Here is a 12,321-nt window from a genome sequence, read left to right on the forward strand (position 1 = left end):
TCTTACATTATTAGCAATCTGTTTAACGACTTTTCAAAAATGCTTTGATTGTTAATCAATCCCGATAGATTATACATGTTTCATTTTCCACAATCTTTTTCCTATGTCACTCTCTGAGATCTTAAGTTTATTTCGATTCTGCTAAGAGTCATGGTGAAACGATTATTGGATTGGTTTATCCCTAAACCATTGGCCCATCACTCTTTCGTTCTTTGTTTAACCAAGGTGCCGCGATTTATGAAACTTTTTGGAAGTTGGAATTTAATCCAACATCTAAATAAATTTTTCAATTGAATAATACAAATTGTAAATATTTAACTAATCATCTTCATTTTCCTAAAAATACATTAAAAAATTAATAACAATCACTTGGGAGTCCCAGATGGCAACTGGGCAGAGGCAGGTTTCGGTGTCGAAGAATTGCTGGGCACTCCAGAACCAACCTTATTCCCTGCAAGCTGCTGGCCCACACGAGCAGGTCCTCCTCCTACTTGCTGAACAACTTTATGAATATGCTGCGGCTGCGGCTGCGGCTGAGTTGCAACTCCTGCTGTGGCCAACGCTGGCGATCTCACTCCTGCGCTCGTTACAACTTGTCGAACCGCAATCCCCGGCGATGTTCCTGCAATTGGAGATGTACCTTGCTGTTGTACAGCTGGCGCACGAATTGTTTGCATTACCGGTGAAGGTGTCGTACGAACCGTAGTTCCTGGACGTTGCTGTTGTTGTTGTCCTGTCACTGCAATGTTGCGTGTGTTGGCATTCACCGCAAACATCCCAGCAACTGGCCCGCCTGGTGCAGATGTTGCTTGTCTATGTGGGACCGCCACCGGATGCTGGCCAGAAGCCCTAGCAACTACTGCTGGTGCAGAAGCCGGTCCTGAAGTACCATTAGTGGTTGAACCAGTGGTGCTAATCATGCGTTGTTGCATTAGGATTCGCTGTATTTGAGTCTTTGCAATTTGGGAAACCTGGTCGGGAGTCAGTGACGGGTTCTGCTCTGCAATTTGGTTCATAAACGTTTGCACTTGAGGAGTCTGGGCGGAAAACTGAAAAGCACGCGACAAATTTGACACCTGGAATTGTTGCTGTGGAGTCGGTGTAGGTGCCGGGCTTGTCACAATAACTGGAGATGTTACTGAAGTAGGTGTCGGTGTGGTAGAAACCACCGGTGACGTAGATGCAACCACAGGGCTTGCTGTGTTATTCACAGGTGAAGGTACTGTAGATATCGTGGGCGATCCTACGGCTGCTGTCGCTGCTGCTGCCTGTTTGGCCTGCTGCTGTGCCTTTTGTTGCTGGTGAAGCATCATTTGTTGGTAATTCAGTTGCTGTTGATTTGGTGTAGTACCCGCTGCAGCCACTGCTGCGTTAATACGTTGTTGCTGCTGAGCTCGTTGCATTTGAATCTGTTGCTGTTGCTGTAGCGTCAATTGAACTTGGTTCTGTTGTTGAACCACACGTTGTTGTTGCTGCTGCTGCTGCTGCTGCTGCTGATGTTGTTGTTGTTGATGCTGCTGCTGCTGCAGCTTTTGTTGTTGGGCTGCTGCTGCTGCTTGCTGATGTTGCTGAAGTTGACGCAATTTTTGTTGTTGCAACAACTGCGCGTATTGCTCAGCTGAAATCCGCGGGTGGAAATTACCTTGAGTATTTGGCCGTGGAGCTCCAGTATTTCCCTGTACAGCAGGAATAGCTTGAGTCTGCTGATGTTGTCCCATAGCGACGCGCATTTGTTGCTGCTGCTGTTGCAACTGAGCAACTGGTTGCTGCCCTGTAACATGTTGCACTGCGCGGTGATTGGCAATAGCACCATTGGGCAAGGCGGTTGCTGCAGGAACTGTGATACCATTAATGACTCGTGTTCCTGGCACAGGGTGAGCAACAGATGTGTTATTGACCCCATAGACTGGTGCAGCAGCTACCGCGGTAGCACCAGTCTGTGGTGTGGCTATGGGTTGTTGCTGTCCTGGGTGTGGCACAGGCACAGCACGACCCCCAGCTGCTGCTGCTGCTGCTGCTGCCATCTGGTTCTGCTGAGCTCGTTGTGCATACTGCGCGCTGGCCTGGTGATCAGCCTTATATTTGAACTGAGATAGTTCCTCTGGGGTATACACTGGCTGAGTGTTTTCCATTGGTTGAATCGGTTTGCGGACAATTTGGTTGAGAGGACGAATGGCGCTTTCACGAATACGCATGCCCTTACGAATAGCCTCAAACATACTTGCCCAGCGCAAACGAGAGTGGCCACGAGGAAGCGAATCCGTGTTGACAATTCCGATGGGCGAAATACGGTGCTTGGTGTGGGCCTGCATTTTGACCGAGTTGTTGATCCACAAAACAGCTTGTTGAGCATAAGGACCTTTGAGCTCTGTCAGAGAAAAGGCCGGATTTAATTGGAGCCAACGTTCAAAGCATTGCCATGGGGTACGTCGCTCAGTGATGGAAGTGTACCCAAGAGTTGCATCGTTAGAAAAAGTTGCCGAAACTACTTGCCAGTTGAACTGAAACTCACGCGCAACACGAATGAGCTTCTGGTCATCCTGCGGCAGCCAAATGGTTGGCATACGAATGAACTCGAGATACTTGAGGTTAGGAGGTTGTGGAGCGCGAATGTGAATCTGCCGCTTGTTTTGCTCGCTCTGAAATAAGGGATGTTTCTGAGATGGATTTGCACCTTCACCATTATCAAAGTCTTCCTCATCTTCCTCTTTAGAAATATCCAGTTTCTTCTTATCTTTAGGGTCGACCTCGATAATAAGCTTTTGCCAAGTAGGATTAAGATCTGGGGCGGCAAGAAACTTAGTGACAGAGTTTATGGAAAGCGACTCAAGCTCACTAATGTATGGTGTGTTAACATCCTCAATAGGTTTCTGAAGAGGCAAGCTGTTGAAAATTTCACGCGATGCCGAGTCCATGTTATCAAGTGACATAAACATTTTAAGTGGCACGCGTACTGATTGGCCTTTATCATGGAGAAACACGCTCTTGGGTACCAACGAATCAACCTTATTAGCTTCGTGCAGCTCGTGCAAATCTTTAGGCGTAATGGTCATAGTCCCATCCGGTGACACATCAGGCTCATCGTCCTTAAAGATAAGCCCGGCATAGAGGCTTTCACTAGGGATCACCTTGACTTGATAAGGGTCGACTGGCTCCTGTTCATTTTGTGGTTCCCTTTTGACTTGTTGTTCCTTGGGGGCATCTACCATATCCACGTCGCCATCACCGTCTATGGTTTCTTCGAGCTTGATGAGAGTTCCCAAGTTCTCCGTCTCTGGAATGTCTTTTGGTGACGCATCTATGTTCTTTGCGTCTTGTTGTAACCCACTGCTGCCGCTGCCATTTTCGGACTTGTTGTTACTATTGTTGCTTCCAGCCGTGCTTGCATTGTTCTGCGGTGCAGCATCAGGCTCTTTTGGGGGGTCGACAGAAGCAGCAGTAGTATCACTTTGAGCAACATTAGCAGATTGGCCTTTTTCCTTGGCGTAACCTTTGTCTGGAAGAATGGAGGCTTCGGAGGATTCCGTCAAGGCCGCCGCTATTGTTGTTTTAGCTGCTACTGCTGCTTCTTTTCCTCCAATTCCGGTTGCCTTCGACAACTCTTCATCCTTCTTGGGTGAGAGAGATATTGTTACAGATCCCTCATTATTGTTTGATTTTACAAAAGCGGTCGAAGTGGCCTCAGTGGCCGGAGGTAGCGATGGTTGTGGTGCAGCCAGCTGCAGATTAGTATCTCGAGACTTATCTTCTGAAAGGCTGTGTTTTGTGCCAGAGGTGGTAGCGGCTGCATTAATGGCCTCGTTTTTTTTTTCATTTTCCTTGTTCTCCTTGGTTCCCTCCACCTTTTGATCTACCTCTGGCTTTACCTTTAATTCCACCTTTGAGTCCTCTTCTTTCAGGGGTTGCTGCATTGCTAGTGCCTTGTCGGCCTTGTCCTTGTTCTCGACAGATTTGGATTCCTCTTTGGTTTCATCCTTTTTGACTTGGTTTTTCTTGGGCTCCTCCTCGTCTTTGACTTTACCCTTACAGTCAGCTCGAGAATCCTCCTCCATAACGGCATCGCCATCAGAATCAACTTCAAACAGCTTAATAGGCGGCTTGTCATCCAAGTGTGTCACCGGTCTTGTTCGAATACAACAAACATCTTTCCCAAAGGCCCAGTAATCCATAACTGCTTGCGACAGCTCAAAGCATGCTGCAATTTTGAGCCGGCGCTCCTCGCTGAAATCCTGTTGCAACCACTTCATCTCGTCCATTAGGAAATCCCAGTGAATTTTGAGCCGCAGAGGCCCCCTAAATTTGGCGTGCTGTCGTAAACTCCAGCGGTCAAGGCGTTTTAGTTCCTCAATGCGCACATGTACCACTGCTAGCTTGGCTTCCAAGAACGATAATTGGTACGTTTCAGTAGTTAGAGCTTTATGTGCAGCTGGAAGAAGTTTGACAACAGGTAGTGCTTGCGTTGTGTAATAAAGTTCCGGCAAGGTTAATTGGCGTCTCCCGTGCACCGTCTCCGGGAGTCGGTTGGGCACAACCAAAATCTTTACGTCGGAATCCTTGTCAGTAACAGGGTCGACAGTTTTGGGGTTTGTGTACCACGGTACTTGTTGGTCTGGCACAGTCACGTTTTGGCGCATTTGGTGGATTGACGGCTGCCGCTTGTAAAACTCCTCCCGCGACACGTACTGGGTAGTACGCGTGACTGGAATGTGCGCAACGGTTGGTCGCACTTTGGGTGCAGAGGTCGTGGCTGAGGCTTGAGCTGTTGTTGGTGCCGGAGCTGCTGTTGCACCTGCCGTTGTGGTTGTCAGATTTTTGCTTGTAGTTGATTGACCCAGTTCACCTTGCTTTGTATTCTCGTTTGGTTTACCCGTGGTTTGCGGTGAGACTGTCGCAACACCACCATTCTTGGCCACATTGGGCCCAGTATTTGTTTGTTGTTGAGATCCCCCTGCAACTACAGTAGATCCTGTTTTTTGAGAAGCATGATTTCCAGAACCAATACCAGTGGCACTAATAGGAACACTAGCAGTAGTTACAGATTTGGCTCTCATAGGCAGGTTTGCATTATTGTTTCCTGCTGGGGCCCCCGATCCTGGAGCTACCGTTACTCCTCCAGTTGAAACCGTTCCTGATCCTGCTGCAGTTGCCACCACTGCCTTCGGACCAGCCGTCGCATGGAGATTGTTAATGCCTGCAGAGCTTGTTACTGCCCCCGCATAACCGCCAACAGTCGGCTTGTTGATAGGCCCAGAAGTGGCAGCTGATGATGATAGAGCTCCCCTCATAGTTGCTGGAGCTGGTCCTACAACCACCTTAGAAGCGTGTTGTCCCGATGTGCTTGCTGATGTGATGGCCCCAGAAGCCGAAGAACCCCCCACAGTGGTTACCGGAGCCGATGTGTTTGTAGCTGTTGTTGACGGAACGGGCACCATGTTTTTTGCTGAAACTGCCGCAGACCCTGCTGCAGGTCTCGTCCCACTTTTGGCAGCAAGTCCTGCACTTGCCTGTTGCTGTTGTATAACAACTGCCTTTTGCTGAGGCTGTTGGACTTGCTGTTGAACTTTAGTGGGTACAAAATTTGTCGCAGGCCCAGACCGTGCACCAACCTTAATATCGGGTCCATTACGCACACTTTGCTGTAATTGCTGTGGCTTTTGGATTATTCCAGCCTTTGCAAGTAACGCAGGTGTAGACTGTGCCCGTGGAAGAGTGGTGGCAGAAGGAACTGTACCGAGAGCTTGTGTGGGTGTTGGTGGAACAGACGCGCGCTGAGGGTGTGGTCCTCCTGTGGTTGTTGTCTTTGAAGGTGTTGCAGGTATTGGCGCTGAACCTTGGATACTGTTCGGCCCGCGCACTTGTGGCTGCGGATGTTGTTGGTGATGTGGTTGCGCCGCACCGCCCGGCGGCCCGCGCGCAAGAACCTTAGTCGTCGAATTTGCTTGCAAATGGGTCCAGGAACCTGCCGCCTGAGCTGCAACTGTTTTCGCCGGCACATTTGTTCCGCTCGTTTGTTGTTGTTGCTGATGCGGTGCTCTGGGCCTAGTATTAACCGTGGTTGTTGATGGTTTTGCTGGAGACGGTTGAGATTGAGTTTGTATATATTGGCCTGGCTGCTGATTACTAGCTCCAACTGCAGAGGTTACTGTAGGGCTTACAACTACACTGGGTGGAACCTGTTTGGGTAAATTGGCCAAAGGTTTCTGTTGCGCACCGCCGCCAGCTCCAGCTGCTGCCATGTTTTTAAGCATACCGCTAGTAGCAACGGTTGCTGCAAGTTTTGTGGATTGTGTTGTTGTTGCTGGAATTGAAGGAGCGGCTGCTGGTGCTGTTTTTGGTGCCGTTTTTGGTGCCGTTTTTGGTGCTGTTTTTGGTACTGCTGTTGGTGCTGCTGTTGGCGCTGCTGTTGACGCTGCTGTCGACGCAGATGTCGACGCTGTTGTTGGCACTTTTGTTGGCACTGTTGTTGGCACTGTTGTTGGCACTGTTGTTGGCACCGTTGTTGGCACCGTTGTTGGCACTGCTGTTGGCACTGCTGTTGGCACTGCTGTTGGCACTGCTGTTGATGCCGGTGTTGACGCTGTTGTTGGCGCCGTTGTTGACATTGTTGTTGGAACTGTTGTTGGCACAGAAATGGGATGTGCAGAAGAAGACGAAGATGTCGGATGAGCAGCCGAAGCTGAAACTGAAACCCCAGACGTAGTCGTTGCCAATGCCGGTCCCGAACTCGGTCCCGATACTGGTACGGGTACTGAAGCTGGTGCAGGAGCAGGAGCTGATGCAGCAACTGTTGCTGAAGCTGACGTAGTGGTGGCCGGGGCCGAAGTAGGGCCTGCTGTAGTCGGGACAGGTTTGGTGGTGGGGGTAGTAGTTGCTGCTGTTGTTGTAGAATGTTGTGTGGGGGTAGTTTGAACAGAGTTGGGTTTTGCCGACAAAATGTGGCTTCCTGCGGCTTGTTGGCCCGTTGAGATAGATGTTGGCGCTTTAAGCTGTTGTTGTCGCGGGTTTTGTGTAACACCGGTTGGACTTTTTTGATGTACTTGTTGTTGCTGTAAATTATGCATCTGTGTCTGCGGTTTTTGTATAATATGCTGCTGAGGAGTCTTGATTCCACTTTGTTGCTGTCCCGCGTTAACACCAGAACCAGTGGTATGATGCTGCGCGTTTGTGTTTACATTACGCACATTACTCTGTGATACAACTTTCTGGCCTGTCGTAGAAGCCTGTGAATGCTGTGGCAGATGATGAGAAGATACCAAAGGCGGATGGGCCTGAGAGTTTAGAGAAGAGGACGGGGTGGCTGTAGGTGAATACAACGCGCGAGCGCGTTTTGCAGGGAGCAGAACTTCATTGGGGACTATTGCGCGTGCAGGCAACGTGGATTCATCAAAAACATGGCCACTATGGAAAATATGGTTTATCAGAAATAGTTCATAAACAAAGTCTTGGAATACTCACCTTTCAAGATCGTTTTTTTCAAGAAACGCCATCAGGCTATCTTCGTCAGTCTGTACACCAGACTTGTTTATAGGATAAGTTGGATATCGAGTAAGATAATACAAATCAGATAGCTTCCGTTTTCGAGACTTGATAACGTCGCTTTTGTATAGTTAGTTAGTATGAATGTTTAACATTCAAAGCAAATACACATACCTTGATTGTTGCCGGCGCTTTTCAATGGCCTCAAGCCGGAGCCGGTCCATGTGTGGCTAAACAAGCGTGTTAGCATTTCAGTATTTGATGAATAATTTAAAAATAGCATACCGCAGACATGTTAAATTATAAAATGGTTTTAAATGAACGGTTTCGTTAGTTTGGTATTAGTTGGTTAATATTGGATAGTTTGGTGATGTGATTTTGGGCAACTCTCAACGGGAAGTTTTTTGGTGGAGCTGCTCAGGAATTTTTTTTTTTTATTTTATTCGTAGAGTGAAAAAATATATATAAGTCACGTGGACATTTTGGCAAAAAAAACGTAAACCTCCGAATGCTGAGTCACCACCGCCGAAAAAAAAAAAAAGTCACCGAGCCGCCTTTTACATAAACTCTTCTTTCACTATTTTTTTTTCAACCCAACTCCATAGATCCATTTCTCTAATTCAATCCATCTCTAAACCTCATCATCATAGATCCATAGACTCCAACTCTTTATTATCTTTATTTGACCTCCTCCTCCTCCTCTCTCCATTTCCTTTTTTTTTTTTTTTTATACCACACCAATGTCTTCAGTAACAACCCCACAAAAAACAAATCTCGCACCGTATCTCACAAAACTCATTGTGCATCCGCCCCAGCTTACCCCAGCTGACCTAGCCACAGTGCTTGGCCATATTCTCTCCAACTCCGTCTCTACAACTCAAGTTGCTGCTTTTCTTGCACTTCTCCGCGGTTCCGGCCTTGACCATTCACCAGACTTCATTGCTGCTGCTGTGGCCCGCATGATGCAGGCCGCGCGCAAGCTGGACACCCTCGAGCAAGACCTCAAGGACCACGGGTTTGTTGACATTGTGGGTACCGGTGGTGATGGCCAGAACACATTTAACGTATCTACTACGGCTTCTATTGTTGCAGCGGGTGCCGGTCTGCGTGTGTGCAAGCATGGCGGCAAGGCTTCGACCTCTGCATCTGGGGCCGGCGATCTATTGGCTTCTCTCGGGATTAACTTGGCCAATGTCACGAACGAAACTGCGCCAGGGATCCTTGCCCAAAGTCAGTACTGTTTTCTGTTTGCGCCCGTGTTCCACCCAGCTATGGCCACCATTGCACCTGTGCGTAAAGAGCTAGGTGTTCCGTCCATTTTTAACATTCTGGGACCACTCATTAACCCTGCCCCGCTGTGTGCACGTATTGTAGGTGTTTACGCAGAGTCTCTTGGTGAAGTTTTTGCGCGCGCCATTCGTGCCACAAACCAGCAGGCTGGGCGCCCTGAATCGCGGGCCATGGTGGTTTGGGGAACCGAGGGACTCGATGAGATTTCGCCTGCGGGAACAACCAAAGTTTGGACCGTCAACTCGGACCCCACTGTGTCGGAGGAGGATGCCATTGTGACCAGCTACCTGCACCCCAACGATTTTGGGCTGCCGGTGCACACTCTTGATACCGTACGCTCGGGGACTCCACAGGAAAATGCGGCAGTTGTTGATCTGCTTGTGGACAACAAGCTCGAGGAAAACCACCCCGTGCTTGATTACGTTTTGATGAATGTAGCTGCACTTGCCTATGTGGAAGGTACTGCTCAGGATCTTAAGCATGGCGTGGAGCTTGCTCGAGAGAGCATCAAGTCTGGGCGAGCTCGGGAGGCTCTTGACAAATTTGCTTCTCTTTCTCAGGGTTTGTAATAGGTTTTGGGGGGGAAAAAAAAAAAAAAAAAATTATAATACTGTACGAATTTATTATATTTAACCTTTGTCTACTTTCGAGTAATATCAATGGTGACTTCCCAGCGGGTTTGATCACTGTATGCATATACCTGTTGCTTGCCGATCCGGAGCGGCCGTAAAACTCTTGCCAGAGAAGTTTTAGCTTCTGAGGGAGCTCGTCGGTGTCCGGATTCATTGAATCCGTTTTGGTCAAGATTGTGAGCTTCTTCATCATCTTGGTGGTCCTCCATGATTTCCTTTACAAGTCTTGCAGCTTGTTCTCTGACGTATTGCTCGTCGGATTCCGAGCCACCGTTCATTTCAATTTTCATGCATGCGAGCCACACCGAGTGATGGACCTGCCAGACACTGATTTCGGAACATTTTGTGACGAAGCGAAGCTTGAGGACTTGTTCTTCAACTAGATCCGTGCGATTTTCACCTGGGAACGACATGACGAGCATTCCTCCTAGAGATTTTGCCAGGATCCAACCTACATAGCACATGGAGGCTGCGATGAGGGGGGTAAGTATAGTATCGATGACTCTACGTACAAAGGGAGACTCGATTGGGTAGAGTAGGATGGCGAAGGAGAAAGTTACTGTGATGAAGTGGGAAGGATTGCTCATGATCCAAGGAAGGGACGAGATTGCAGAAGCGTTTGTGCTTTTGAGGGCACGGGAAATGCGTGAATGGTTATCAAAGCCTACTGCGGAGACTATAGTTGCAATGATGCCGAGAATGACACGGAAGCAGATTTTGCGCCAGTTTATGACAATGGCAGCAGGGTCTGAGTCTGTTGGGCCATGGTGGTGTGAGCCATGTCCATGCGATGCGGCGAAAAAGTCACCTAGGTAAACGGCTTGAATAATATCTTGGAGAGAATGGGAGAGAATGTCACCTCCCATAAAGACTAAAGAAATTGCTAGAGCGTAGCCAGCAAGAACTTCTGTTCTTTCGAGGCCAAAGGGGAGATGGACGGAGGAGCGTTTCCACACGTCAAAGTTGCCAAGAATGTCGACAAAAGCACATAGAAAGGCGCCCATTGCGTCGTAGAATAAAAGATGTGCAAGAGCAGATAATGCAGTGTAGGGAGATTCAATGACGTAGATGAGGAAAGCCATGTAGAGATGGCAGACACCCCAAAGGAGACGGATGAGTTGATCTTTGGACATGGATTGGCGGCATTCAGCAAAAGTAGGGATGGGCAGAGAGGCTGGAATTTGGAGGGGGACTCTAACATCTTCTTTGAAGAAGTTAAGGGAGACGGAGGAATGCTTGTATTTGTGGCCACGGCGCTGGTTAGCTCTTGATACAGGGGGGCCACCAAGAGCCATAGTTGTTGATTGGAAATTAAAGGGCTGGTAAGCTTGGGAACCTGGGGAAACGGGGCGAGCTGGAGGGACGATTCCGCTTGGGGAGCCTGGTCTTGATCCTGATGCTGATTCGTAACCTGGGAATTGAGGCATTGGAAGGGAGTAAGTTGAAGAAATTGAAGAGTGGGTTGAATGGCCAGGCCTGAAAGAGTTTGGTGTAGAAGATCCACTTTGTGGTAATTGTTGTTGTTGTTGTTGTTGTTGAGATGAGGAGGAAGATCCGGCAAATGGTGGAATTGGGGGTGGTGGTAAAAAGTTTGGGTCAAATTGAGAGAGTGATACTGAAGAGTTTTGAATAGATGATGAAGCCATATAAGGGCTAGCACCTGAGGAGGGGAATGAAGGCTGGTTTGGAGTGGTAGATGCAGAATTGTATTGAGGCCAAGCAAAGGGAGCAGTTGAAAGAGAAGAGATTGATGAAGAGGAAGAGACTGTACGACGATGGCCAGTACCTGGAACAAATGGAGCAGATGGAGGAACAAGTGGGGCAAGAGATGGGGCTCTAAGAGATGATGTAGAAGCTTTTGGGTGGAGGAAATTGGATCTAAGTGAAGATGAAGAGTGAGATGCTGAGAGAGAAGAAAAAGAAGAGGAGGAGGAGGAAGTTGGAGGATCCAAGAGGGATTCTAGGAGATTATTTGAGTTTGCATTAAGTTGTTCTTTAGCAGCAGCTGCAGCTAAGGAAGATAATGAGACATTTTCATAAACATTTGAGTATCGTTTTTTAGAAAAGGATGGTGCTGAAGGTGTAGAGATGTGGTGATGGTTATGATTATGATTATGATGGGAGGTTGTGGTTAAATTGTAGGAAGGGGTCGAAGAGTATGAGTCTATAATTGCTGATTCTTCTTCGTCATCCGATTCTTCTACAGGAAGCATAATTGAAGGGGGTCTTGATGATGGGACAGGAGGGAAAGCATAGGGAGTTACGTTTGGGGATGGAGGGTTTGACATTATTTTGTAGTAGTTTTTTTTGTGTGATTTTTTTTTTTTTTTGTGACCTTGTATGGCTGATATAGATGGGAATACGAAAAGGCCAAGTTTGTGATTTACAAAAGGAGGTTTTTTTTTTTTTGCTGGAGGGGAAGAAGGATTGTGGAGATGGATGATGTCAGTGAAAGATGTAATAAAAATGTCAAGTGTAATGTAATACAAGAGTGCAACATATTTTTATGCAACAGAAGTTTGCAACATTTGTGGGTGCAACAAGAAAAAAAAAAAATGAAAAATTTTTTCCAAATTTTCCAAATTGGCAGTAAGTAAGTAAGCAAGATTTTCACATGGTTGAGGGGTTGAGCGGTTATTTCTTTGAGATATTTAAGCCATTCCCCAAAATGATCATATAATAAAAGTCATAATGTGATTGCAAGAACTCAATCGGTTGTCTTTTAGAAGTTTTTTTTAAAAGTACCTATATTAATATTGACTTGTCTGAGGGGTAACGATATATCAACAATTTGGAAAGTCCAATCTGAATATTGTAAAAAAAAATTTGAAAAAAAAAATTTGAAAAAAAAAATTTAAAAATTTAAAAAAAAAAAAAAAAAAATTTGAAAAAAAAAATTAAAGAATATTAAATAAAAGACTTT

At 47.1% G+C, this 12,321-nt stretch overlaps 3 protein-coding genes across 3 annotated transcripts; 1 reads left to right on the forward strand and 2 right to left on the reverse strand.

The window, feature by feature from the left end:
• Positions 1 to 365: 365 nt before the first annotated feature.
• On the reverse strand, positions 366 to 7,770 carry SAPINGB_P004478 (uncharacterized protein; the record flags this gene model as incomplete). The annotated part of the gene is made up of 4 exons (XM_031999193.1): positions 366 to 7,398; positions 7,456 to 7,596; positions 7,651 to 7,706; positions 7,762 to 7,770. The coding sequence occupies 4 exons, from the start codon at positions 7,768 to 7,770 to the stop codon at positions 366 to 368; spliced, it is 7,239 nt and encodes a 2,412-aa protein (XP_031855084.1).
• Positions 7,771 to 8,216: 446 nt separating this feature from the next.
• On the forward strand, positions 8,217 to 9,335 carry SAPINGB_P004479 (uncharacterized protein; the record flags this gene model as incomplete). Its single annotated transcript, XM_031999194.1, has 1 exon — positions 8,217 to 9,335. One exon carries the CDS (start codon positions 8,217 to 8,219, stop codon positions 9,333 to 9,335), a length of 1,119 nt encoding a protein of 372 aa, XP_031855085.1.
• A 71-nt stretch (positions 9,336 to 9,406) lies between these two features.
• Positions 9,407 to 11,686, reverse strand: SAPINGB_P004480 (uncharacterized protein; the record flags this gene model as incomplete). Its single annotated transcript, XM_031999195.1, has 1 exon — positions 9,407 to 11,686. One exon carries the CDS (start codon positions 11,684 to 11,686, stop codon positions 9,407 to 9,409), a length of 2,280 nt encoding a protein of 759 aa, XP_031855086.1.
• Between the last annotated feature and the right edge of the window lie 635 nt (positions 11,687 to 12,321).

Source organism: Magnusiomyces paraingens (assembly GCF_902498895.1).
Source record: "Magnusiomyces paraingens strain CBS 517.90 genome assembly, contig: contig3, whole genome shotgun sequence".
Taxonomy (NCBI): domain Eukaryota; kingdom Fungi; phylum Ascomycota; class Dipodascomycetes; order Dipodascales; family Dipodascaceae; genus Magnusiomyces; species Magnusiomyces paraingens.